The sequence below is a fragment of the Stigmatopora nigra genome, chromosome 15 (genome assembly GCF_051989575.1).
Source record: "Stigmatopora nigra isolate UIUO_SnigA chromosome 15, RoL_Snig_1.1, whole genome shotgun sequence".
NCBI classification, from domain to species: domain Eukaryota; kingdom Metazoa; phylum Chordata; class Actinopteri; order Syngnathiformes; family Syngnathidae; genus Stigmatopora; species Stigmatopora nigra.
In genome coordinates, this window is record NC_135522.1 from 7,044,232 (window position 1) to 7,070,910 (window position 26,679).

The window sequence follows — 26,679 nt, forward strand, 5'->3', positions numbered from 1 at the left end:
AAAACAAAGCATATATGTAGTACCACCAACATGCCATTTTAACTAGAGTTTCTTTAATGACCAAAATCATACTCCAAAACTTTATACTCCAAAATGGATTGGGCATCTAACAGTCAGTGAAAGCCAATAAATTAAATTAATGTCCTGTTTGGGTGAGGAAAAAAATCGTTAAATCCTGTATTAAAAGATTAATTTTTCAGACAATGTTTAACTTGAAACTGTTTTAATGAATTTCCTTGAAAGCTGGCTGACCTTGAAATCAGACTACATATTTTTTTACAGTGAGAAGTCAATCATTACTATAGACAAATAGACAATTTTATGTTGTGAACTAAATCAGAAACAGATACATTTAAAAAAAAAGAAAAATTGACCGCTGACATGTTTTTTTTTGTGTGCGCAGAGGGTGTCGAGCTCCTTTTCCAGGGAAGCCAAGGATCCTCATCACCAGCACAAGGTAAGCACAGCAAATTTCTTTTCATTAAACATTTAGTCATTGAAAACTGGTCAAAACATGTAAAACAAAATGAAAGTTTAACTTTACAAACAAACAACCTTACAGTAGCACAGTACTATAGCTACAAATTTACATGCATAGCAAGCACACCCAAACACATCACATTTTAAAATGATGATATTGGAGTGAATGAGGTAAGTTTAAAGGAGGGACGTGTTCATACTGCCCTGCGATTGGCTGGCCACTGAATCAGGGTGGTGCCTAGTAGTAAACCAGCATCCTCTGTGACTCTTGTGAGGATAAGTGGTTCAGAAAAAGAATGAATGAGTGTCAATAATGAAGAGGCACTGTTTGAGTGACTAAATCCATCTCATGTTAAAACTAGAGAAATTAAAAGAAAAGGGCCTTCATTTGCTCTTTGATTTAAAGTCATTCAAATCAGTCAGAAAAAAAATCAGAATAACAAAAAATCGTGCCAATTTGGGCAACATCGAGGTAGAAGTTCTCATTTTAAGTGTGCTTGCTCTTTCTTATTCAACAACAAGAAACCCCCCATGGAATACGTCCATAAAATAATACTGATTGCACGCCCGCTAATGACTCACGAGAGCAAACTCAATGGATTTTGCACTCATCTGCCAACTACGGACTCCACTAGCCCCAACAGAAAGTTGGGATTTCCTAGTAGCACAGCAACGCGTGGGCGGCACGCAGCCCAACGCCCCCCACCAGAATCCAGCTGAGAAGATGCGGAGGGGAGGAGCCCGCAGTGACCGGCACTGGGCCGTTGGCGCCGGCGGGAATGGCGCCGCCGGGAGGGGTAGCCGGGATCGATGTAGGAAGGATGACCGTTGTGGTGGGGGCAGCGGTGGTGGGGGGTGCAGTGGTGGGGTCAGTGGGTGACAAAAAGTCCCCCACTTGCTCCCTAAGGAAAGCTCTATAGTTGCTAAGTTTGGGGAAGGCCATCATTGCAGATGTCGCTCGTTCCACCCGGTCAGCACTGTTGGACCACAACACGGCCGTTTGGAACCAGGAGCCGTCCAGCTGGCACATCAGGGGACTGCTGTTGTCTCCCTAAAAGTCACAAAACCGTTAAGTTCATAGACAGAGTTTGAGCAGTCATGCCTGAATGTTGAATTTTGGAGCCCATTGAGAGAGGATGTGGTCGATAGGAAGGCGTTTTTATAGGTTGGTGAAGTTAGTGTTATATAGGAATTGGTGAATTGTTCTTTGTATATAGTGTAGATATTTCATTGTAAGTAATATTAGAAAATGATCAGGAAGTGGCCAATCCGATCTTTTCTTACTCCAGTGACAAAGAATAGGACTACAATGTCAAAATATTTGGATATTTAACTTGCAAAATGACCAGAATAAAGTCATACACTGTGATATTGCAAAGGAAAATTTTCAATATTGCCAGATGAAAGTCATAATATTGCAAGATTACAATTATAAATCATACAATTTTAATATGACGTAGTATTCTGAGATTGAAGTTGTTTTCTGACTTATTTTTATGTCACATGCACAGTAGAGAAAAGCCAGTTTAGTCATGATGTTATTTTTACATTCAACTCTTGGCGACGTAAAGGTCAGCATGAACACAAAACTGAAGCCTAAATTGTGAATAAGCTCACCTGGTTCAGCACTAGTGGTCTCGTACAAAAGTTGTCAGCAGACGAAGTGTTCCCGCAGTCAATCAGTGACGTATTGACCTGCTGCAAAACTTGCTCCTCTAAAAACCACCAAAACAAAAAGACACAGAGATTAATTACAAAGTCGAAAAACTCAACCAAGGCTCGTTCATGTCAACCAACCTCCGCCAGTTCCCGCGCTCCATCCGGCCACCCAGCAGGTGGTCCCGGGGCTGAAATCCTGCCCACTTTCCATACAGATGGGCTGGATATAGTTGGAAAACGCAAGCGGGGTGGCCAAATGCACCGCCGCTATATTTTGACCATCTAACGAGCTGGTCTCGATGTCGGTCACACGGACTTCCATCTCGTGAGCGTTGGAGCCATTTTGCCGCCAGCGGCCCAAAAAGACGGTCCACTCCGACGCCAGGCTAGACCTGCCGGGACAAACCGGGTTTAGACTTCTAGCTCAGGATAGGCTAAAATATTTAGTTCACGTCTTACTGGTTAAAACATTGCGCGCTGGTAATCACAGCGTCCTGAGAAACCAACGTCCCACTGCAGACGTGGCGTCCATTCCAGTACAAACTGGCCACCCAGGGCCAGGTGCCTTCTTGGGCCGGTCCCGACTCGGGGCTGGACAGGCGTGGGTTCAAAACTGCGTTTCCGCAAAGTAACCCTGTGGGTAAAAAATGAGAGCTGGTTCAGAAAAGCTTGTTTCGTTTAAAAAAAATGAAAAACCGCCATCTGGAATGTGGACGACTCACTTCTGGGTGGCATGGGGGTGGTAGTGGTTGTGGCGGCGGGGGTGTTAAAGACGGAGGTGCTAGGGACGCGGACAGGCGGCAGGCCAGGACATTTGGCATTTAGGTCCGCGTCGACGCCCGATGACTTGAAGACGACGAAACCCGGCAAGTTGGATTCTCCCAATTGGTTGCTGATCCATTCCTGGTAGCGGGACACTCGGGCGTAGACCCCGGGGGACCGCGCCTGGCCGCAGCCTCTTCCGAAGCTCACCACCCCGCTTAGGACCCACACGTCCCCTTGTTTGACTACCATTGGACCGCCAGAATCACCCTGTGGAAGGATGTGGGTTCTTCTTAGTTCAAGTTTTCTGCGGTTCTGGAATATTGACTTGAGGAAAGAAGTTGTCACCTGGCAGGAGTCTTTTCCTCCATCGCGGGGGCCCGCACAGATCATGTTTTCCGTGATACGGCGTGGCTTGTGGTCGCAGTAGCATTGGCGGCTTCCTACGATGGGAATTTCAACTTCTCTCAGTTGTTCTGGGAATGGCGCTGGAACTGCACACAAATAAGAGCAAAAGTGAGAAGGATGCTAGTCAAACAATCAGAAGAATTTTCACCACTATTAATGTCATCAGTTAAACATTCTGGCCTTTCATTTTCAATTTGTGTTACCGTGTTGTGACCTTCAAAGTGGGGTGTAGCATTTAGAGACTATAGACAATGTTGAGTGGAAACATTCATTTTCTGAACTGCTTATCCCAAGGTTGTCACACTCACGTTGGCCGGTTTAACGTCAAATTGATTGCACGTGGGCCGGACCATTTTAGATATAATATTTTAGATTTATATTTATAAATGGATTAAAAGAACTGGATTAAAATCGCTGGATATTCCATTTTTTATAGATCTAATTCTATACTCTTCATTTTAAATATTTGATCCTAAAACAGAGAGTCGGCACTCATGATTGACTTTCTAGGGCCGCACAAAATGAGGCGGCGGGCCAGATTTGGCCCCCGGGCCACCACTTTGACACAGGTGGCTTATCCTCACAAGCATCATGGGGGTGCTGGAGCCAACTATGGCACTAGGCACGGGGCACTCTGAATTGCAATTGATGTTCGGGTAGGAGACAGATAACCATTCGTGCACATGTTCATAACTAGGGGCAATTTAGAGCGTCCATCCAGACTAGCATGCTTGTTTTTGGGATGTGGGTGGAAACTAGAGTACCTGGAGAAAACCCACACAAGCCCTGGGACATGGCACATGTGACTACAACCATTTGAAGCATCGACTGACCTCCGTTTTCGACGTTTCCCCATCCGGTGACCCAGTTTTTGGTTCCGGCAAAAAAGGTGCTGGTTTCCGCGGCCAGACAGACGGGCCGGATGAAACTGTTGAAGGTGACGGGAGAGGAAAGGCGCAAGAGCGCCACGTCGTTGTCGATTCGTAACGCGTCGTAGTCGGGGTGGATGATCACAGCCACAATGTTTCTCCTGATCTCGTGAGGGTTGTAACCTCGCTGGCTTTGGCGTCCCAAAAATGCTGTCGTTCTTTGTATGCTGCAAAATCACAAATCATGATTTGAAGGTTAAACACTGTGCTTGGTTTTCGTGCTAATTGAGTTCAATGAGAGTCGTTGGTAAGGTGTGCGAGTTTCTAACCGGCGTAAGCAGTGCGCCGCTGTCAGAACCCACTCATTGTTGATGAGGGCCCCCCCGCAGAAGTGACGTCTGTTCTTGTGTAGGCTAACCTGCCAGGGCCAAGAACCCTGGCGGGACACATCACCCCCAACAATGCGGGTGTTGAGAGGGGCCTTTCCGCAAACTGTCAACACAAAAAAATGGCTCATAATTCATTCAAAATGATGTGCGGAAATTCAAAAAAATGTAAAAAATGATTGGTTTTTACACAAACTAATGCTGTGATTCGTTTTTGGTTGCCAGGATGTTTTTGTTTTTAAATTCCAAGAAAAAAATATTCAAAATATATAAAGGAATGCTCTCCCAAAACTAATCTTGGTATATTAACATGGGAAATGGTCTCCAGAACATCAAAATATGATGAAAAAGAATGAAATAAAACATTCATAAAGTATTATAAGTACAATTTTTGGAAATGTATGTTCTTTCAGCATAGGGTACTTTGGGTAAAGTATATAGTAAAGTAAAAAGTGGGCTTTTAGAAGATTTGTACTCACCATTAAGTTGCGCTCCACTCTCTGAAGATACAAAAAGGATGACAAAAGATTTCAATTCACGTTCCAACAAGTTCACATTTTATGCACATCAATGTTCTTCTCAATCTCCAATATAATGTTAATTTAATGTTAAGACTCACCTTTGAGTACTAGCAGCAGCAGTAGCAGGACTGTCAATTTCACCACAGCCATGATCAAGTGTGTTGTCCCCCCTCCAAAACTGTGTCTCCTTTATACCTGCCACAGGTGTGCTTTAGCCACACCTGAAACCCCCAAATGGTGTTTCATTTGTTATCTGACAAATCTATTGCACATTGTGTGTTTCCTGAGTTTACTGGAAGAAAGCTGTGGGGCAACTCCAACTTTTCTATTCATATCCTGTTATCTTGGCAAGCTTCAAAGCTGTCAGAATGTTGCTCTTGCGCAAATTCCCCAACATGTCATCAAGGAGTTGATATCTTTTATCTCATGACCCGGATGCTCTTCATTTTGTTGTTTTCATCGCAAGGTTTCCGTAACTCGCTCACGGACAAAAACAACAGCTGCTTTAAATAGCAATGAATGAATGACCAAATGGATTGGAAAGCTTATCACTGTCTTTGGCACTGAAACTTTAACAACATTCACTGCCAAAGCTCTCCCTCTCACTTCGCATACCTACATTTCAATTGAATTAGATGTCTTTATTGTTGTGATGAATGCGCCTCGGGCGCAAAGCCAAGTCGGACACAACGTCTTGGTGCACAAAACGAAATGTTTTAATAAGAACTAACAGGAATACAAAGTACATACAAACTCAGGACTTGGTAAAAATAAATAAAGAAGCATACCTAACTGTGCAAGTATGTACTCAAGTACGCAGGTATGCATATACTTACGTACGTATGTATGTTTTTATGTATATATGTATGTGGGCATGTATGTTTTTATGTATAAATGTGTGTATGTATGTATGTATGTATGTATGTATGTATGTATGTATGTATGTATGTATGTATGTATGTATGTATGTGTGTGAATGTGTGTGTATGTGTGTGTATGTGTATGTGTGTGTATGTGTATGTGTATGTGTGTGTGTATGTGTGTGTGTGTGTGTGTGTGTATGTATGTATGTTATACAGTTATATTTAATTTATACAGTGTAATTGTTCAAACTAATCAGGAATGCTATAGTCATTGTATAAATTCATTATATTGCGTTATCATGATGCTATATCAATGATGTATCATTATGTCAGTCATTAACATATAAGTTAAATGCTGTCACGACAATGGTATGTGTGTGGGAATTTTACTCGTGGCGTGTTTGGGAAGCAAGAACAACTTGTTGCCATAAAAGCTCATGTTACATTCTGCACATATATTGCCATGTTCTAGCTAAGTTGTGTATTTTGCACGTTGAATCATTTTCAAAAGTCAAGTAGCGGTCTCCCTTTCTTTTCAACCATGTGACTTGTTTATTTTCTGCTTGTGGTTTTTATTTCCTTGCAAGAATTAACAATTGAAAAAAGAGAAACTATTTGAAGAACTTTAGAAAATGAGAGGACATTCAGTTTTGACCCAAATAAACACAGACCACATTTATATGAGTTTGATTTCATTTTTATATATATTTTTGGTTTTATTTTTTTAAAGTACATTTTATTTAGTTTAGGATTATTATTTTTCATTTTAATCTCGTTTTTCTTAGTTATTGCTATGATTGCAACTTTTAATTATGTCATTAATTTTATTTTAAATTATTTATTATAAATATTGCCCCAATTGACCCCTGGCCTTCATGTTTGAGACCCCTGTCCTATAATATGAATGTTCTTTTCCCTTTCAAATACTTTGCAAGCAAATTAAAATGCCTTCATATATCAAACCATAAATAAACATATTCTTAGCAAAAAAATGGGATTTTTTTCAGAGTTTTGCCCCAAAAATGTTCTTCTAAGTGGTCCTTAAAAACATGATAAAAAGCCATAAAATGTCACTTTCTGAAACCTGTATGAAACCAATTACAGTATTTCTCGTATCACTCTTTTTATAGATTAAGTGAAGCACCTATTGGAAAACAAGTGCACCCTCCAGTTATGCCAGTGTGCAGGAAGATGATGGCGGAAAACATGTTCACCTGCAAGAAAAAGCACCTCTGGCTGAGGTATTTCTTTGTGCATTTGTTCTTATTATGATCACACTACTGTGTGTTATTTTTAAATCAGGCACGTGTGTGTGTGTATGGAAAGTGTTATGGAAGTGGTGCACTAACAATACTTGAATGTTAAAATGAGTTGAGTAATCCATCTCATAATTCTTTGGAATTCTGAGTTTATTAATAATGCATGCTATTTTTTTGGCCATGAATTTAACCATTGACTCATTTATGGACCACATTAACAAAGTTTTTAGAAGTTTTTAATGAAATATTTACCATTGTTGTCTTTTTAAAAATACTAGTAGATTGAGTTTTGAAGAAGAAAGTAAAGATAAAAAAATAAGAGGGACATTTAGGACACATGCAGTTTTGGAAATCTTATTAATATAATCAAAACACTGTTTAAGAGAGTAACAAAGATAAGTATATTCATTCTTGAATTAGGTCATTTACAATACACACATGTATTTTTGAAGATTTAAACATAACCTTAAGTAATTAATAATCATTTGTCCTTTAAAAAAATTATAAATCAATAATGCAAATACATTCAAAATGAAATCATGTAAATAGTTATTTAACATATTGGGACTAGAAATCCCACGCACATTTCTCTTGCAAAATACCCTTTTTTTACCTCTTTTGAAAGACATGTTTAATTTTGCCATGATAGGATATTTCCTTGTTTTTATGCTCGGAACCTGAGATTATTATTTCTATTATTATTATTATTGTTCTTTTTTTGCAATATGCTGCCTTTTACATGAGTGTGTGTGTGTGTGTGCATGTTTTATTTTCCTTAATTATTTTGAGCTGAGAATCAACAAGTCAATCCAGAAGTGTGTTTTGTCTCCACCTGGCTGCTGTGAATTAAAAGGCCATTGCATTTGCTGCATACAAAAGAAATAAGCATAATCATTGTAATATAGCACATTAAAATGATTATGCTTATTTTTTGTATACGTACTTTGCAAGTATCATTTAAATGTATAGAAGTAAAAAAAACAGACACTAGAGTGCATGTCATCACAATGTGCATAATGTGCAATACTACTGTATTTTAAAGGATTAAAGCCCAACCAAAAAGTATTTATAGCTCCCCCCACTGACTAATGCACGTTATGATGAAAACTGTATTTTTTTAAAAGAATGAAAGCCCAATCAACACGTATTTACAGCCCCGCCCCACCAACGAACTAATGCATGCTATTATGAAAACAATGTATTTTGTTAAGTATTTAAGTCCAACCAAAACGCATTTACAACCCCCAGACACACACACACACTGACTAATGCACGTTATTATGAAGAAATATTTTTTTGTGTGTGTCTACCTTTAATGGGCGTGGCCAACGTCAGAGTTCAAATAGTTGACCTCAAACGCCGAAATGGCTGATGGGTGAGGGCGGCCGTGCACTGCACGCCAAGAGTTGACGATTTGGCGAAGAAAGCCGGCCAAACTTCTCCCAAGACGATGCAGCAACGTTTGTACGTTGTCATTTGGGGATTTCGAAGCTCCAGTTCTCGTCTTGAGAGTGATTTTTCACGGTAGTATGATTCGTTGACGTGATGTAGCCCCACGCGTGTGCAGACAGTAAAATGTTTGCAAACAAATTGGCTACATTGCGTTACAGATCGCTCTTTGTCTAATGTTAAATCATTTCATTGTGTTTTTCAGTCCCTCAACGATCCCAGATTGCTGGGAAACATCAAGAATGTGGCCAAAACGACCAGATTGTCGACGCCATAACAAAGTAAGTCATTCTTTAGTGGTAGTGGCTCTTTAGCCGGTAACCTGTCAAATAGCCAGTAAGAATTGTGTAGGGTAAATGGTAAGAAACTACGGCTACATAGCCACTGCCTAAATAATCATTAAATGCCTAGTCTCCTAATGTTAGAATCTATCAATTGGCAATAATTCCTCAAATTTCAATGGTTTAGAAAATCCTCTATTCACTCAATGTTAAATAATAGGTTACTGCCTAAGGAGGCAACGCCCTTTTTATATAGTTCCGATTTCCTAATGTTAGAATCAATCAATTAGCAATAACTCTTCAAATTTCAATGGTTTAAAAACTCCTCTAGTCACTCAAAATTAAATAATAGGTTACCGGGTAAGGCGCCAATGCCCTTTGAAATAGTTCCAATTTCCTAATATTAGAATCAATCAATTAGCAATAACTCAATGGTTTAGAAAATCCTCTATTCACTCGATGGTAAATAATAGGTTACCGGCTAAGGAGCCAATGCCCTTTGATATAGTTCCGATTTCCTAATATTAGAATCAATCAATTAGCAATAACTCATCAAATTTCAATGGTTTAGAAAATCCTCTATTCACTCGATGGTAAATAATAGGTTACCGGCTAAGGAGCCAATGCCCTTTGATATAGTTCTGATTTCCTAATATTAGAATCAATCAATTAGCAATAACTCATCAAATTTCAATGGTTTAGAAAATCCTCTATTCACTCGATGTTAAATAATAGGTTACCGGCTAAGGAGCCAATGCCCTTTCATATAGTTCCGATTTCCTAATATTAGAATAAATCAATTACCAATAACTCCTCAAATTTCAATGGTTTAAAAACTCCTCTATTCACTCAATGTTAAATAATAGGTTACCGGCTAAGGAGCCAATGCCCTTTGATATAGTTCCGATTTCCTAATATTAGAATCAATCAATTAGCAATAACTCCTCAAATTTCAATGGTTTAGAAAATCCTCTATTCACTCAATGTTAAATAATAGGTTACCGGCTAAGGAGCCAATGCCCTTTGATATAGTTCCGATTTCCTAATATTAGAATCACTCATCAAATTTCAATGGTTTAGAAAATCCTCTATTCACTCGATGGTAAATAATAGGTTACCGGCTAAGGAGCCAATGTCCTTTTATATAGTTCCGATTTTCTCTAGCTGTGTAATATTTATACGTCAGCATTCTAGGCTTTGTGCAATTGGCTCATTTTTCATCATGATACATTCAAATTATGAATGAAAAAACACGAACTTGTTTTTTAATAGCAAAAACCTGTGGACAAGTCACCCACACAAACAAGGATGTGTAAGGAATAAACAGTAATCTCTCGATTATCGTGGTTAATGTTAAACTGTAAGCTAACGTCATTCCTATTGAATTTAATTTAAAAAAAACTCTAGTGGCCAGCGAAGGAGTAGTTTCAATGTGGTTATATCTTTCTGAACTTAGAAAAAAATCTGACATGTAGTGGATGTGATAAATGTGCACTTTCACCCCCTTAACTTTCTTAAAGACCTCTTCAATTTTTTGATAAAACCGAAGAGACATTTATTCAACAATAGTGTGGGCATTTTTGAGTCTCTTTGCAGCAAAGAAAACCAGACCACCAGGAGTATGGAAAAATGCCAAATGTAGTTTTTTTTTTGGTCAAATTTTGACTTAATTAGACCCTAGTCTGTTTTCCAGAATTCCTGCCTAAGTATTAGAGGAGAATGTCTTTTTACTTAACTTTGTATATTGACCCCCCTTTTTTGTTTTCCAGAATTCCTGCCTATGAACAGATAGACACCCCCACAGTTTATGGTGCTGGAGGTTAAGTGAGAACCAATCTAAAAAGTTTTTCAAAATAAAAGGTGAGCCCCTCAATGTTTTTTTATTTAACTCTGTATACTGACTCATTTGTTTTGTTTTTCAGAATTCCACCAGGGGGACCTGGTTTCTGCCTATGTTGAGATAGGCTCAGGAGCCTCCATTTTTTATGATGCGGGAGCACCAATGGGAACCAGTCTGAAGTTTTTCAAAATAAAAGGTGAGCCCTTCTCATTGGTTTTTTAACTAACTTTGTGCCTTAACCCTTTTTTTTTGTTTTCCAGAATTCCACCAGGGGGTGGAGAAGATTCGATTTTTTACGATGCTGTAACACCAGCGGGAACCTATCTACAAACTTTTTCAAAATAAAAGCTGGAGCTTTTATTTTCTGGATTTCCTGCTGGTGACAGGAGGAACTACTTCAAGTTTTTCAAAATAAAAGGTGAGCTCTTCTCATTGTTTTTTGAACTAACTGTGTACTAACCCCCCCTTTTTCAGTTTTCGAATCTTCTCCACCAGGGGGTGGAGAAGATTCGATTTTTTACGATGCTGTAACACCAGCGGGAACCTATCTACAAACTTTTTCAAAATAAAAGCTGGAGCTTTTATTTCCTGGATTTCCTGCTGGTGACTGGAGGAATTACTTTATTTTGCTCAAGTTTTTCAAAATAAAAGCTTTTAAATGTATGCATGTGTTTTGTCTTTAACAAAAGATGCAAGTCACAATCAAAGTTAAAATATTTTATTTACAAGTAAACATTTTAAATTTGGAAAAAACACTTTGAAAAATTAAATAAATGAACAAAAAAAAAGGGCAATAAACACTTAGAAAAAAAATGAACAAAAAAAGGGATAATTAACACTTAGAAAAAAAAATGAACAAAAAAAGGGCAATAAACACTTAGAAAAAAATTCTTTAAAAAAGCAGGGGGGATAAACACTTAGAAAAAAATTCTTTAAAAAAGCAGGGGGGATAAACACTTAGAAAAAAATTCTTTAAAAAAGCAGGGGGGATAAACACTTAGAAAAAAAATCTTTAAAAAAAGCAGGGGGGATAAACACTTAGAAGAGAAAAAAGCAGGGGGGAGAAACATTTAGAAGAAAAAAATTCTTCAAAAAAGCAGGGGGGAGAAACACTTAGAAGAAAAAAATTCTTCAAAAAAGCAGGGGGGAGAAATACTTAGAAGAAAAAAATTCTTCAAAAAAGCAGGGGGGAGAAATACTTAGGAAAAAAATTCTTCAAAAAAGCAGGGGAGATAAACACTTAGAAGAAAAAAAAATCTTCAAAAAAGCAGGGCGGACAAACACTTAGAAGAAAAAAAAATCTTTAAAAAAGCAGGGGGGATAAACAGAAGAAAAATAATGGAGGAATAAATATTTGGAACATCGGGGGAATAAGAAATAAAACACATGGAGGAAACTTATGGGGCATAAATATTTGGAAGAATTTCTTTTTAAATGGAGGAATAACTAAGAAGAACATGTGGGAGAATAAACCATTTTTTTGAATGGAGGAATAAATACTTAAAAGAAAAAACACAGAAAATAAAATTGGGGGAGTAAATACTTAGAAGAAAAATAATTTTAAAAAATGGAGGAATAAATATTTGGAAGATTTTTTTTTAAATGGAGGAATAAATACTTAGAAGAAAAATAATTTTAAAAAATGGAGGAATAAATATTTAGAAGATTTTTTTTTTAAATGGAGGAATAAATACTTAGAAGAAAAAAATCTGAGGGAATAAACACTTGGAAAATAAAATCAGGAGATAAACTGGGGGAATAAAGACTTTGAATTCCTGCTCCAACATTAAATGAGATCCTTCTTACACTAAATGAGATCCTTCTTACACTAAATGAGATCCTTCTTACCTTAAAGAGCTGTGGAAATGAATGGCCAGTGAAACATAACCATGATGGTTAAGGCTTTTATTTAATTTGGATTTTTAGAAGTACAAAGACAGCATATGATCCAAGAGAGACATCTTCAAGTGGGCAACTTGCGAGGAAGATCTCTCAGGCCTATTGCATGCAAAAAAAGAAGCAAAAGTTAGAATATATAGAGACTGGAGATTCAACAGATAGGCTTATTATTATTATTATTTTTTTTTTGGGGGGGGGGTACTTTATCTTGATGTTAAACGGGGAAAACTTGATTTAACCAAGGTATTTGGGGGTTGCCAAACAATTACAGCATAGCGAAATCTTACATTAAATTTAATAAACGATCAAGATAAAAAATGAAAATAAGTTGTAGTGCTAAGTGCTATTTTCCATTTTCTAGACAAGGCAATTAAATATACAGACTGACATTAACAGCGATGAGAAAATTGGCTTAACAGTTTTGTACAAGGGATTTATTTTTTGGAAAAACAGAACAATTACAAATCGGAAACGAGTGTTTGGATGAAGGATGAATAACTTTATTCATCCAGCATTTGGGAAATTTCATTGTAGCAATGAAAACGATCATTACATAGAACACAACAGGAACTAAGTCGTACCTCTGAATGCAATTCTATCGTGAGCATTTACTTTGTAAACTGTCGGTTGATGTCTCGGCGTTGTTTGATTAAATTTAAAGTCGCTACACGACCCAAAACCGGAGAGAAAACGGTCAACAGTTTTAAAATCAAATCGTGACGCTAACGCTAATGCTAACTAGTAACATACGGCACAAGGACGCTCAAAACTTAAATTGTCGACGGCGTGTTAAACCTGGCACTAAACTAAAATATTTGTTGGCGTTTTGGGCTCAATTGATTGCTGAAAAATCTCCCGATGGCGTGATAAAAACGCATTTAGGCAAGTAAATTGCTCACCTCCGTTCCTCCTTGGCGTGCTAGGCGACCATCAGCGTGGGAGCGGCTTTCCAAAAAGGATCTGCTGCTGCGCATGCGCGTCATTAAATCACCTGCGTCGTTGGTTTGTCCTCCCAACTCTTCTGTCAGTCTGTTTTGAAGATGACGTAGTATAGTCGTGACATTTGTGGTCTTGATGCTATAAAACAGGACGTATTAGTAAACCAATTTCACCAAATATTGAGTAACATTTGACTTAGTATTTTACATCAACTCACCATTATTCCAAGTCATCTATAGTAAGGCATTTTTCTTGCAAAAATGACCATGCATAGTAAGCATTACATATAACACATACATATAACTTTGGCCAACTTAACTGTAATTGAAAAAGCATATATAAGTATCAGTGGTGGCTAAATAAGGAATTGACCAACCTTTCTGAATGATGTCCAGCTTTTTTTTCTTGAAAAGTCCGTCTTGAAAATGGCTTTGGTGTCACCAAATCATATTCTGATTCATTAAAGCAAGTCTTATCGACGCTTTTTTAATGCAGCAGAGCCTGTAGAGGCCTTGGGTCATATTTCTGACCCTGGCAACAAATAATGGCTGAAATGTGATTGGTTAAATGCTTCAATATGAAAACACACATCTGGAAGCAGTGCAACCAGGGGGGAATCACCACCACTGCACTAACAACAAAACAAATTAGGACATGGTACCAAAAATGTCAAGAAAATGCCTCTTTATGCAGAGCTAAATCACCAGGATGGCCATCAACATCCTGTACTTGCAGGCCAAATACAAAAAAGTCTCCCATCCAAGTACTAACCAGGGCCAACCCTGATTATATTGATGATATCAGACATGATCAGGCATTGTCAGGGTAGTATGGCATATGTCCAACTAGGACATGATCTGATATTTTGAGTATCACCTATAAGTTTAGCAAAACTATACTTTTACCTGTTTAGTGCACATTCTTCATTGATTTTGGCCCACAAATATAAGATGTTAATGGACATCCTGGCGATTTAGCTCTGCATAAGCAGCTGTTTTCTTGAAATTTTTGCTGTCCTAATTTGTTTTGTATTTAGTCCCTTCTTTGCAAAACTGCACTGTCTTTGGTGACTGAGTCCGAGCATAGTCTAACACAAAATACCTTTTCCTTAGAAGTGAACGGCATTTCCTAACTTGAAAATATAGAAATGCCAAACTTTACACACAAAAACCTGGACCGTTTCTACACCAGCTGTGCAAATATGAGGCCATTCCAACGCACATTCTCAAAATTGTTGGCCTCCGAAATGCTTTCAAACATTTTGGAACACCCTGTATTTTAGGAATTGTTTAAAAAAAGATAAAATAAAATAATAAAAACAATTGTAAAACATCCATTCAGCTACAACACAAAATCCCCACAAGGCACTTATTAATGTTGTCAAGAGGCAGCGGCTGTTTGTAAGCAAGTGGATCCCAAGCGCTGTTAGCCGGTCACCAACACACACGCACTGGGTCCTGAAAAGATAGCGTTCACACTATAGTGCTGTCCACGGCGGTGTGTACATCCGACAGGCCGGAAGTGGTTAGCCTGAGATTGGACGTGGGTGACCCCAAAACTAGGGTGTGACAGTTTAAATTTGACGTTGAGTCTTCTTCGGCTGTCTCAATGGGCGGATCTAAGGACGCGGCAAGCTCATTTGGCGTGTCGGCTTCTGACGATTGCTGTGCAAATTCTTGTGCTTCTGACATGGCCGTTTGTTGTGTTAGTGGTGTGCAGTCCACTTGAGTCATTTTAGAATAATAAGGCAGAAAAAGCCTCTCTGTGGCACAGGTCCGCATAGCGAGGTATGTGTGCGTTAGCAGGTGGGGGAAACGTGACGTGAAGTAGGAAACAAAGTCGTCGGGGATGGAGCCTAACGTCTCCTGGACTTCGACGGGCAGTTCCCGGTAATGATGCTTCTGTTCGGGCAACAAAAAAAAAAACAAAAAAATGGAGAAACAGGACAACAACAACAAAAACAGAGAAGCTCTTACCTTGTTCCTCATTGCGCGAAGGAGATCCCGCACGGAGCCGCCCTTGTAGGAGCGAAACTTTCGCAGGTCTGGAAACAGACAGCGAGTGATTACGTTTTGAAAGGTGAATGGATGGAGTGAAGTCACATTTGCTTACCAGTCTGTAGTGGCACGGTGATGTGCTGCCTCCAGTCGCTCTTGACTACAGCGCGCCCTCCTCGCTCCAGCTGTCTCACAATTGGTCCGTCCAGCGGTTCCTTCTCGATTCTATCACTCACGTCCTGCAATCCACACAGAGGGCGTGGCATGAATTCAGAAACAACCCCTGGCCCTAACTGTAGTTATCCAATGATCATTTGTTTGTGGAAGTCTGACAAACCTGGAAAAACTGCAGTTCCTTCTCCAGGCTCCAGAAGAAAGGATGTTTTAGGACACATTCTGCTGTTGGCCTCAGATGAGGCTCTGTGCTCAACATCTGCTCGATGATGTCACGGGCTACAATGTCACCTGGTGTACAAAAAATTCACATCATTATGAGGTGCTCGCCAAATCCAAAACTCCTCATATTTCGGACTCACTATGTTTGTTGGTTTCCAGAAGCTCCAAGCTGTAGGTCCCCAAAAGGATGTTGGCTTGCCTCTGCAGGGATTTGCCAAATGGGTGGCAAGCTTCAGACACCACATAGTAGAACACACATCCGGCAGAGAAGATGTCAACGGCACAGGTCTACAAAGCAGAGGGATTAAAAACACCACAGTTAAAAGCAAATCAAATATCACGATGAACAGACCACGGTTGTAACTTACCGGGTTGTTTTTGCAGTCCTCGCTGAGCACCTCAGGAGCGATCCAGCCCTCTGTCCCGGGCACGCCGGACCTCCTGCTGAAACTATGGCGGCCCACGGCTAACTTCTTGCATAGGCCGAAGTCGGAAATCATAGCCCGGACCCGGCCGTGGGCGTTGGGCATGGACACCAGGATATTGTGAGGTTTCAAGTCTCTGTGAACTGTGGAGGAACATGTTTAAGTTTCCAGGGCAACAATGAAGTAAGTGCTGAAGAAGGAACATTAAAAGTAATTACCGATGTTGAGTGAGTGTAGATGAGCTAATCCTGACATAGCCTGCTGAAGCAGCATAACCGGTTGAAGGCCGTGACGATCAAAATCCTTCTTTTCCACATACTAAACAGAACCAAAAAGTGTTAGGCTTTCGGCAGCCATGCAAGACGGAAAATGTGGGATTAATTGGTCACCTCTTGAAGAGAGGCAGCGCAAAGCTCAATGGCAATATATTGGAACTGGCGATCCCTCTCGGTGCAGAAATAGCGGATCACGTTGGGGTGCTCGTCTGACTCTCTCAGCAGTTGAACTTCGCGATCCGCGAAGCTGAAGCATTCGGGGAGAATTCTCTTTACCGCTACTGGACGGTTATCAAATTGACCCCTGGCAGGGAGAAATATGACACTCATTACAATTAGAATCCAGTTATTGGGTGTCAGAGACAAATGAACATCAAATCATTTTGGATTTATACAACAGCCAGTAGATAGCAGCATTAGAATAAAATCAAACAATGTACCACTGCTGATAACCCAATTACATGCAAAAGTTGTTATTATTTGACATGTTGGAAAGTCGGAAAATTATGAGGGAAAAATATGACTTAGCATTTTAGCCTTTTTTCCATCAATGTGTAAAAATACCCACATTGTTTTTTTCATTGGCTACCATTGTAAACCATAAGCGTACAATATATTTTAACTGAGAGTCCAATTTCCAGAATACAGCAAATGACATGTTTCATTCTTATAATAATTCCCATTCATCATTGTACCTAAAACTTACTTGTACACAATGGTGCCTTCTGCGCCGTGGCCCAACACTTGTTTTGGATGGAATGTTATGTTTCCCACTCTGACAATGTTGGAGTCGTCCTCTAATGACAAAAAAACACACACAAAACCCCAAACCGTTAAAAAAGGTCTTTCGTAAACAAGCATGAGTATAAATATTCATTATACCTCCGTCCTCGTGTTCATTGGCGGAACTGCCCAACTCCGAAATGGAAAGATTGGAGTGATTGGACGCGCGCGGCGTGACGTTCGGGCTGCTGTGTTCCGAGCATTCCGAACGATTGTGCGCCACTTCCAGGTAGTCGCCGTCCGAGACAAGAGGAAGGGACATGTCCACCGGGGGGAAAGGCTGCTGCCTCTGGAGCATTTCTAACCTCTCTTCCATTTGTTTTTGGAATTCTTGATGCTGCAGCTGCTGTTGCTTGTGGACACTCTGAAACAAAATATAACAATTAAGGTTAAGCCTTCCTTTTGGATTTTCTGCCTTTTTTTGCAAATTAAGTGGAAGAAAATCTATTTTTTAGGTATATTGACAGGCAGTATTTATTCATTTCTGTAGTATTTGATGAGAGTGGACTGATATATGTATATTTTTTAAAAATAGCATGTATGCTGCTTTTCGTTTGGAAATAATAGTGAACAGTGTGCTTATTCTTCAGGGATGCCCACAATCTGATAATGTCATTTCCAGACAACTGGAATTGAATGGAGAAAGACAATGCCGAGATATAGAATTAGTACTTGGTCAGATTCTTAAATTTAGGTCATTTGAAGTTGGAATCAAAATTATATAAGTCAGACAACCCTGCTTTCTTAGTAAATGATTTTTGGTTCATTTGTACATTTAGAGCTAAAATGTTAAATGGAAAGCACTAAAACACTAAATAACATAAGATATGAGGCTATTATAGTAGAATAAGGATTTGTCAATGATTAAAAAAATGTAAATAATGGATAGGATCTCACAATAACCTTTAAACTAGCTTTACTGTCAATAGTCCACCAGATGGAGGAGTTTCACATACCTTGGGATAAGTGATCATAAAGGCCACCCAGCCTGCCAAAAGGAAAGTGGAAAAAATGACCGTGGCCATGTCTTTCAGCATCGAGTCTACGGGGGCTTCCTGGCGCACAGTCCGACCACTAATCCCTGGTTCTTGAATTGATATTTCAGGCATAGGAGAAGGCGGAATGTCATCCATGACAACCTTTTTCACCTGTATGGGGCAAACAGCAGTTTTAAAAAAATTGTGTACTTGATTATCAGAGTATTTGCTTCAAGAAACACACACCTCTTCTGGTTTTTTGTTGCTGGTTGGTGGAATGACGTTGCCCTGGTTACGAGGAAAGCTGTCAGGGAATCTTTCTAGGATCTTATTGTGAGCTTCTGGGGGCGTCTCATGATGACCTTTAAAAGGCAAAGAGACGCTTGCGTTGAAAAAAAACTGCAGACAGAAGGCTCTTTGTTCACCTTGTGGCGTAGACGTCTACGTTACCGATGAGTAGCAGGTAGTTGCGCATGTAGTTGATGCGGTTTCTCTCACGGAGTGCCGAGTTGAACTTGACGCTGGTGCTGGGCGTGATGACGCACTCTTTGTCCTCGTCTGTCTCCTGGCCGTTCGGACCTTCCAGCATGGGGAAAGTGCTGCCTCGTGGCTGCATGGGAAAATAAATAATACACATTCGTGGTGGCAGATGTCCAATCAGAAGGCAGCGATTGAATGAGGCTGGAGAACTTACCACCACGGTGACTCCGTCATGTACCAGGGATGGCGAGGCATACAAGCTGGTGGAGTATTTTCCCACGTACAAAGTGTCCCTGAAACAGTAGAAAATAAATGAATTCAGACAAAGTACTCCATCGTGAATTACTAGGTGTGGAAAATAATGGGGGAATAGGTCTGGACTGAAGATGAAACTTTCAATCGAGGCCTTAAAGTAGTTGGTTTCGGGTTTAAAATAAGCGAGAGTAGGTGCGGTGTGAAGTAGATACTTTAAAATGCAGAAATGTGTATGATAAAGGAAGTTGATGGCAAAGAAACATTTGAGATCAGTGTCAGCGATCAGCAGTGAGATAAAAAAATAGCGGAAATGTGCATGACAAAGCCAATCAGTTGATCTTTAATCTTGACTTAATATGTTCAGAAAAGGTTCAACTAATTTTGAGTTTCATAATTGTTCAGTGCAGGTTGTTTAGAACTATCATCAGTTAAAATACAATAAAAAATTGCAATAAGAGATTGGAATTTATTGAAAATCATTTGTTGGCATTTATATATTTTTTGCAATTATCCAAAAATCTATGATTTGCCAATTATCAAATGGTGGCATTTTGTCACTATGAATCTCAGCACCAAGAATCTCTAAATTAGTGACAAAACAAAGGATAGTGAGTCGAATCAGACTTAAATTCAACTTTATGCTAACTTACATTAACTTATTATCCGTCCTCTTCTCTTTGGGGAAGGGATACTTCCACTGGGTGATACGGCCCACCTCTCCAGACATGAATGTGAGGTAACGTAACGTCTCCACTGCTACATTGGTGTGGGTGACTTTGCGAAGACCCTCATGCTGCCACATGTAGATAGCCACCACAGGGGAGTTGTAGTTTTGGACCCACTGGACGTTGCCGGATTCGTTGTCCACCGTCACCACAAGGCCATCGCCGTTCGAAACAAAATGGGCCATCTCTATGGCGTCACCAAAAGCGGATTAGCAATAAATCTTGACAGAGCTAATGTAGTTATGTTAACTTACTGTATTTGGTGTCATCATCGGGAAGCGTGGAGGCGTAGTCCAAATAAGTGGCGTTCCAGCGCAACTCTCGGCTTTTGGTGTCATACATTGTGATGGTGTATTCTGTAACGGGAAGAAACCATGAGAACAGATGCATTGTTTTGCTTGTGTAACATGGACAAAAGCCAAGGATTGAACAAAAGGACTGAAAAGGACACTAGCAGAGAACGATCATTATTCACAGACATTTGAAAAGCGAAATGGATGGGATGTCATCCCCGTCAATGGCGACCAATGTCAATTTGCTGACAAATAAATCACGGGGACTTTCATTTACCAGTGCGTCCCAAATACAGCAAAGATGAGGAAGGACACAGCATGTCGGCGAAGGATGACGTCAGTGTCTGCTGCTTTTCCCCGGTCAAGAGATCCACCACATGCCACAGGTCCTGCTTCTTACCTACACGTAAACACAAATTAAACTGTTTTTAGACCAGCCCCATTTTTTTCTTGTCAATTTAATGGCACAGGGCTAAAGGTTACTAACCCTAACTCTACTTACAAAAATTAATCCAAGTTACAAATTCACCTTTGCAACAAATTCCTTTTGTAAATAGAGGTAACACAGTACATTATAATATTCAATCATTACAGTACATTATAATATTCAATCATTACAGTACATTATAATATTCAATCATTCATTTTCCTTAGCGCTTATCCTCACAAGGGTTGAGGGGGTGCTGGAGCCTATTCCAGCCAACTGTGGGCATTAGGTAGGGAACACCTCAAATTGGTTGCCAGCCAATTGCAGGGCACCATGAGATGAGAGGAACTATTTAACTAGCATATCATGCATGTTTTTAAGACTGTCTAAGTGGATTTTTACATTACGTGAACCAAAACAAAATGAGGCTGTATCAGCATTTCTCCTCTGCTGTAGTAAGACAAATTGATACTGTCCTCAGTAATCTTACCCATGTAAAGGATTCCATCCGAACTGCGGCAGGGAGACGCTTGGACCAACTCAGGAATGGTGAATGGTAATTTCTATTTAAGAACATTGACAAAATGTGAGCCAACAATCAGGCATGGTTTATTTAATGATAGCAAACGAGTGGGTCATTTCCACTTACTGTGAGGCCTTCGTTGTTTTTTCCACCCAGAGAATACAGACTGCCGTCATTGGGATCGGGCAAAAAGGCCGGCCTGGAAGATTTACGGCAAAGGCCGGTTAGGTGGAATGAACAGTTAATTGCTCTTTGCGTTAAAATAAAAGGGGACTTTCAATGTTAGGCATAACGAGTTCAAGCATTGTGCTTTCTAAGGCCACTTACTCTGCAACATGCGTGGGAACCTGAAGAACTGGATCTGTAGGAACAGAAAATTGGATACCAGTAAGTTGCTTTTCAAGACTGACAAAAGCATCATTGAAGACAAAAGACCGGTAGTTGTGGAGCAAGAACCTTTAACCTCACTAATAAGCACAATTAAATATGGACTCACTCAATAGAAAATAAACATAGTAAAACATTCACAATAAAGTGAACCATCCCAAGTCCATTTTTTTTTTTTGGTCCTTAACTGCCAGAGCTTCTTAGTTTCCTAACCAGTCCCAACCGGCCATAAGTCATCACCTAGTAACACTAATCTGAACTGTTGCTTCTATGAATCCACACTTGGCACTATTTGTCATTTTGTTTCGCAAAATTCCTTCCTTCTTCCTGTGCAATCTAACTGATATAAAAGTGTAACATCAGAACGATTGTCACCAGGGAGAGGAATTACGTTAACAAACACATTTCTAGTGTGAACATACAGGGTGTGGACCAGATGGTGCTTATTCTTTAGAGGGGGGGCCTGAAGGGTTCAACTGGTCTGTGTGTATAAATGAGATTGGTGTAGGATTACCTGAGGGTGGTCAATAACTGTTTTGTGAAACAAGTGTCCATATTTATGTACTGTAACAGTGGAAGGTGGCAACAAAAACAAGAAAAGTGCTGTTTTCTATTTTGTTTTTTTTCTCTTACAGGCTGTCTCGTAAGTACAACTTGAAAACAACATTTATCTATCAAGGTCTATCTTATCTATTTCAAGTCCATAGTTTGCCAGGCCTCCACTCGCAAAGAAAGTCAACCCGATATTGGCTTGCCCTCCCTCGCCCATATTGACCTTGATTGGGGGCTACATTTAATCCCCCTCCAAAGCCCTCTGGCTCAGTTAATCATTAAACACTTTCAAGTCAACCGAAGATCTCTTTGCATTAGAGAAGTGCAACAGGAACACAACACCTGTCACGTTTCCGGAAACTTTTACAGGGGCAGATTTAGTCACACACGTTTAGTCATTCGCAATAAGACTTAAACAACAACAAGATTTCAAAGTCTGTTCCTATTCCCCAAAATTAGCCTTTTTTAAAGTGAAGATGAGATGTTGTGCCTCTGAAATAAGTCGACTAGGAAGGAAAATTGCATTTTTTTTCTTTCTTTTTACCTTCTTTCAGCGTCCATTTAATTGAGCCCGATTTCTTGTTGACAGCATGCAAATTTCCATCCAGCGTGGACACAAACAGCAAACTTTCCGGGAGCGAAACTGTGCTGGCACTGCTAAACATCTGGAAAAAAAAAGAAAAAACATTTAATAAATTCAGAAAGTGCAATTAAAAGGATATAATCTTAGAAATTGGACGAATCAATGCTATATTGGCTGTGTTACCAGTTACACAAAAGTAAATAAGGTCAAAAAACCAGGCGGGTTGGGGAAATCCCAATCAGGTGCTTTGGAATTCTGAATATGTAAGTTGTGAAGATGAGGTTTTAGTACAAATGGGTAGTATTCTCATTTGCAAACTGGGGAAAGGCAATGTTTTAAAAGCTAAACCATGAAAGACAAAAAGTGTCACTCGATTTCTCTACAAGCCGTCGAGACGGATATCCTTGTTCGTCTGAACCCTCTACAATGTTGATTGGAAATGTTCTCTAATCCCTTTGAACGGTCCTCTGGGGGGGCAGCGCAAATAATCCCTTTCTTATAATGCAGATTACCCAGCGATAATTGCCAATACGCTCATCTCAGCATTCAGCCACTTTTGACGGGTGGGGATTTTTAAGTGCAACACAAATAAACCCTAAAGAGCTTGTAACATTCAAACAGTAAGAAAAAAGAATGTTCATTTTAACTGGGATGTATAATCTGTCCAATGATAGATCCTGTTGTAATCTTACATCCTTGTCAAGCATTTGTGTCAATAATATGCATCTGTGAATACTCCCACAGGGTGGCTAGTACTGTACTAACAGTATTCTGCTTCTAGACTTTGGTAGTTCACAACCCAATATTGTTTACAAATATGTTTGGGCTAAAACTAATTTCTTGTGAAAGATTTTGTCATAATATTGGAGAATAAGGCAGCAGATTATTTGTTTTCCTTCTGGAATGCGGCCAGACTTTGGCTAAAGTGCTCTCATCAGTGTTGCCTGACGATTGTGGTCTTAGTCAGGTGAAGTGTCACTCTTGTTATGCTGGCTGCATCTTTGGCTATCCAGAAAAGAGGACATAGAGTAAAACTAAGCTTTTATTGTTTAGATATTGGATTGAGTGAGGTTCGTTTTATCCTTATTTGAACTCCCTATGAGCCAAAAAGTATAAACCATTCAAATTGGACGTCCGTAAAACAAATATAAGACATTTAAGAACAGAAAATGATCGTAAAAACAGATGAATCAATAGAAATTGGATGTATGTTCTAAAAGATCTATTGTTGAAATAAGACAGCAATTTACATTCAAGAAAATGTTGCATTATTCTGCACAGCGACAATAATCAATTAATAAAACTTAATTTCCTCAAAACAACGTCCTACTTCTTTCCATCAATCCAACAGGTTGAGCAAAAAACTAAAAATAGTACACTATTAAAGAAATATCGAATTAACCAGCTTCTTTTGACAACAATTGATTCTGAATCAACACTTAACTGTAAAACTGAGAAAAAAACTTGCTTCTAAAACTGTCTTAATAGAATTGCTATTATTGTATAACAACAAAAAGAAACGCAATTGGAGTAGGGTAGTAATGTCGCATAAATATCTGCATTAACTTTTTTTGGTGTACTCAAAGCTGCTGAGGTCATTTTCCAAAAGCCAATCCATTAGCAGTGATAGCCATCTAATCCATTTCCGATTAAATGAACCTCTCTTATCTTTAATAGCAGCCATTGGGTTAAACATGAATTTTGAAAAGAGCACCACTCTGTCATTACTGGCAAGCCTGCATTAATTAGCTGCAAAAAGAAACAATGAGGCCACAAACGGGAACAGTAAAGCAGCTCAACCACTGGTGACACAATCGAAATGCATTTTAATTGTAATATGACATGCAGTGGCGTCTGTTTCCCTTAAGGGTGGGGCAAAGAAAAAAACAGAATTTTGCAGGATTCCAGGATTCTCCGTGCAAATAAAAAAAAGGGACCAGACCAGATATTTGCTGTGCTGAAATATTAAACAAATGTAGCAGATTTAGATAAAGTTAATGTCACCGAGTCCTCACGTTTCCCATTTTCGCAACGTTTCTGTACTCTGAGCGCCCTTAAAACAAATAGTGTAGCGTATGTGTATTTATCAGAAAGTCGAGTCACGTGTCGGACCCCCGCATGGCCACGCTTCGTTCGTGTGAGCACAGCCAATCTGCAGCTGTGATAAGATAGCACAATACCACAACTTATTTGTGACAAAAGCAGCTTGTGTTGTGACAGTCCGAGAAGGCCACGGTGACCAGAAAAAGGCAACAAATATCAATTGAGGCGCAGGCGGTCACCGAGCGTGACATTGATAAAAGGAGCAGAAGTGTTTCAGATGTAAAGAAAATAAAATAAAAACTAGAAATTAATGGCAAATTAATTGACTGTGGCAAAATTTAAGGATGTTTTTTTGCATAGTAACATAACAGAAGGATGGTGCAATGTTATTAAGTTATTTAGTTGTCTGCATGAACTTGCATTTTGATTCAGGATGACTAAAACTAACGCTTCCAGGTGTACTGGTTGTATCCAGGTTGATCCTATATGAATGGCAGAGAAAAAAAACAATACAAAATGTGAAATGCATGATGTTAACACCATAAATTTAGTAATTTTATGGAAATATAAGTACATGGTGAATGTGTATCCACTTTTTTTTTTTTAAAAATGAGACTGTGTGAGAGTGGTGTCATGTGTATTTACTGTGTTATGTATAATTGTCCAAAAAGGAAAGTCATAGTTTGTCACATGCGCAACATCATTAAAATAAACAACTTGTAAGAAAACCTGTTCTTCAGAGGATAAAAAGATATTCCTTACTTATGATAGATCTGTTAGATTATCATTTATACATGAGATGGAATTTTGCTTAGGATGTCTATAAAAGTTTTATTATCATTAATAATACTTGCCGGCCAACATTACATCTAAATTATCTTTTAGAGGTAGTAGATGACTTCCTCTTTGGTTGCTTAGCAACCATAACATGGGCAATCTTACTCTAATTTACTCCTTTTGGTTTTTGATGAACACAATGCATGCATCTTTGGAATGGAGAAAGAATCTGGAGAATCTGAAGAACAAGTAAAATGTCATTTTCCTAGAGGGAAGTTGATGGAAATAAAATGGAGTTGTAACATAGGACATTGAGTTCAGTGAGATGCAATCTAAAAACAAAAAAATAAATAGTCACTTCCTCTAACGCCATATAATGCATTATAACCACTCCATTTACTCATTTGCTGTTAGTCGTCCAATCCATTTTGACTGGAGGAACTGACAGCGAATGGGCACTGCCATCCCTCCCACTCAAAGGGGATTGGACATCTAACAATCTCTCCAAACCACTGAAAGGTGAGCATTCACATCAGATCTGGATGTTTATAGTATTCAGCAGCAGGCAATGTATAAATTCTGTGAAAAAAGGTAATTTCACATCTCAGGTTAGCAATGTATATTGCTTGATGGAAAGACGAGATCACGTGATTTAATCAAAATAATGATGGACAGGTATCAATAAACATGAGTTACTTTAACCCACTACTAATTCAGGGTAAACATATGTTTGGATCCCCAATTATTATGATCATTCCTAAGTCTGAAGAATGATTTCATCACATACTTTTGGATGATCGCGTTGTAGTATTGAGAGAAAGCAGAAAAAACATCAGCTAGTTCTTACCTTGAGTGGCGAAGCAACATAGTAGAGCAGCGCACACCACACCAGGGCCCGGCTGCTCACCATCCAGTCCATTTTTAGTAACCTTAAAAGAAGAGACGACTTGTCTTAACGGTCGTTTACTCCATACAAGACGCCATTTGTCTCCAAACACGAATATTGTGAAATGTTTGATGAACTGCGTTGTGGTGGCGGTGGGGCCATACGAGGCAAGTTAGCTTTGCTTCCTGAACTGAAGGCAGGGAAGGGGTGGAGCTTCGAGGTAGACATGCCACGGGAATGGAAGCAGGAGGGGGAGCCCAGAGAGGCGGTGCTAGCCAAT

At 39.3% G+C, this 26,679-nt stretch overlaps 2 protein-coding genes and 1 long non-coding RNA gene across 5 annotated transcripts; 1 reads left to right on the top strand and 2 right to left on the bottom strand.

Annotated features, from left to right (window-relative positions):
* Positions 1 to 248: 248 nt before the first annotated feature.
* LOC144208055 (polyserase-2-like) lies at positions 249 to 5,424 on the bottom strand. Its single transcript, XM_077733709.1, has 10 exons — positions 5,184 to 5,424; positions 5,044 to 5,064; positions 4,508 to 4,670; positions 4,143 to 4,405; positions 3,250 to 3,395; positions 2,862 to 3,171; positions 2,599 to 2,773; positions 2,278 to 2,531; positions 2,098 to 2,195; positions 249 to 1,531 (listed from the first exon to the last, which is right to left on the bottom strand). The coding sequence occupies exons 1-10, from the start codon at positions 5,233 to 5,235 to the stop codon at positions 1,139 to 1,141; spliced, it is 1,875 nt and encodes a 624-aa protein (XP_077589835.1). The 5' UTR covers positions 5,236 to 5,424; the 3' UTR covers positions 249 to 1,138.
* Positions 5,425 to 8,548: 3,124 nt separating this feature from the next.
* LOC144208828 (uncharacterized) lies at positions 8,549 to 11,440 on the top strand. 3 transcript variants are annotated; one of them, XR_013328930.1, is made up of 6 exons: positions 8,549 to 8,731; positions 8,862 to 8,937; positions 10,707 to 10,797; positions 10,860 to 10,973; positions 11,038 to 11,195; positions 11,252 to 11,440. It is a non-coding gene; the product is annotated as an uncharacterized LOC144208828 (long non-coding RNA). The 3 variants fall into 3 exon arrangements; XR_013328931.1 differs by having other exon boundaries at positions 11,273 to 11,440; XR_013328929.1 differs by having other exon boundaries at positions 8,550 to 8,731; positions 11,038 to 11,440.
* A 1,227-nt stretch (positions 11,441 to 12,667) lies between these two features.
* Positions 12,668 to 26,610, bottom strand: ern1 (endoplasmic reticulum to nucleus signaling 1). Its single transcript, XM_077734064.1, has 24 exons — positions 26,361 to 26,610; positions 22,655 to 22,775; positions 21,499 to 21,532; positions 21,298 to 21,370; positions 21,139 to 21,211; positions 20,499 to 20,621; positions 20,183 to 20,284; positions 19,854 to 20,115; positions 19,163 to 19,241; positions 18,919 to 19,078; positions 18,715 to 18,830; positions 18,448 to 18,639; positions 17,591 to 17,855; positions 17,415 to 17,505; positions 16,823 to 17,012; positions 16,652 to 16,751; positions 16,377 to 16,576; positions 16,149 to 16,296; positions 15,950 to 16,077; positions 15,728 to 15,851; positions 15,592 to 15,659; positions 13,992 to 15,516; positions 13,576 to 13,753; positions 12,668 to 12,775 (listed from the first exon to the last, which is right to left on the bottom strand). The coding sequence occupies exons 1-22, from the start codon at positions 26,430 to 26,432 to the stop codon at positions 15,088 to 15,090; spliced, it is 3,150 nt and encodes a 1,049-aa protein (XP_077590190.1). The 5' UTR covers positions 26,433 to 26,610; the 3' UTR covers positions 12,668 to 12,775; positions 13,576 to 13,753; positions 13,992 to 15,087.
* Between the last annotated feature and the right edge of the window lie 69 nt (positions 26,611 to 26,679).

Excerpts from the sequence above, each read along its gene's own strand:
- LOC144208055 (XM_077733709.1), bottom strand. The coding sequence starts at position 5,235 with ATGGCTGTGGTGAAATTGACAGTCCTGCTACTGCTGCTGCTAGTACTC. Across the intron at positions 2,774-2,861 it reads CACCCCCATGCCACCCAGAA|GGTTACTTTGCGGAAACGCA; the intron begins GTGAGTCGTCCA and ends TTTTACCCACAG. Across the intron at positions 2,196-2,277 it reads GAGCGCGGGAACTGGCGGAG|AGGAGCAAGTTTTGCAGCAG; the intron begins GTTGGTTGACAT and ends GGTGGTTTTTAG.
- ern1 (XM_077734064.1), bottom strand. The coding sequence starts at position 26,432 with ATGGACTGGATGGTGAGCAGCCGGGCCCTGGTGTGGTGTGCGCTGCTC. Across the intron at positions 21,533-22,654 it reads TAAATGGACGCTGAAAGAAG|ATCCAGTTCTTCAGGTTCCC; the intron begins GTAAAAAGAAAG and ends CTGTTCCTACAG. Across the intron at positions 20,622-21,138 it reads GGATGGAATCCTTTACATGG|GTAAGAAGCAGGACCTGTGG; the intron begins GTAAGATTACTG and ends GTTTACGTGTAG.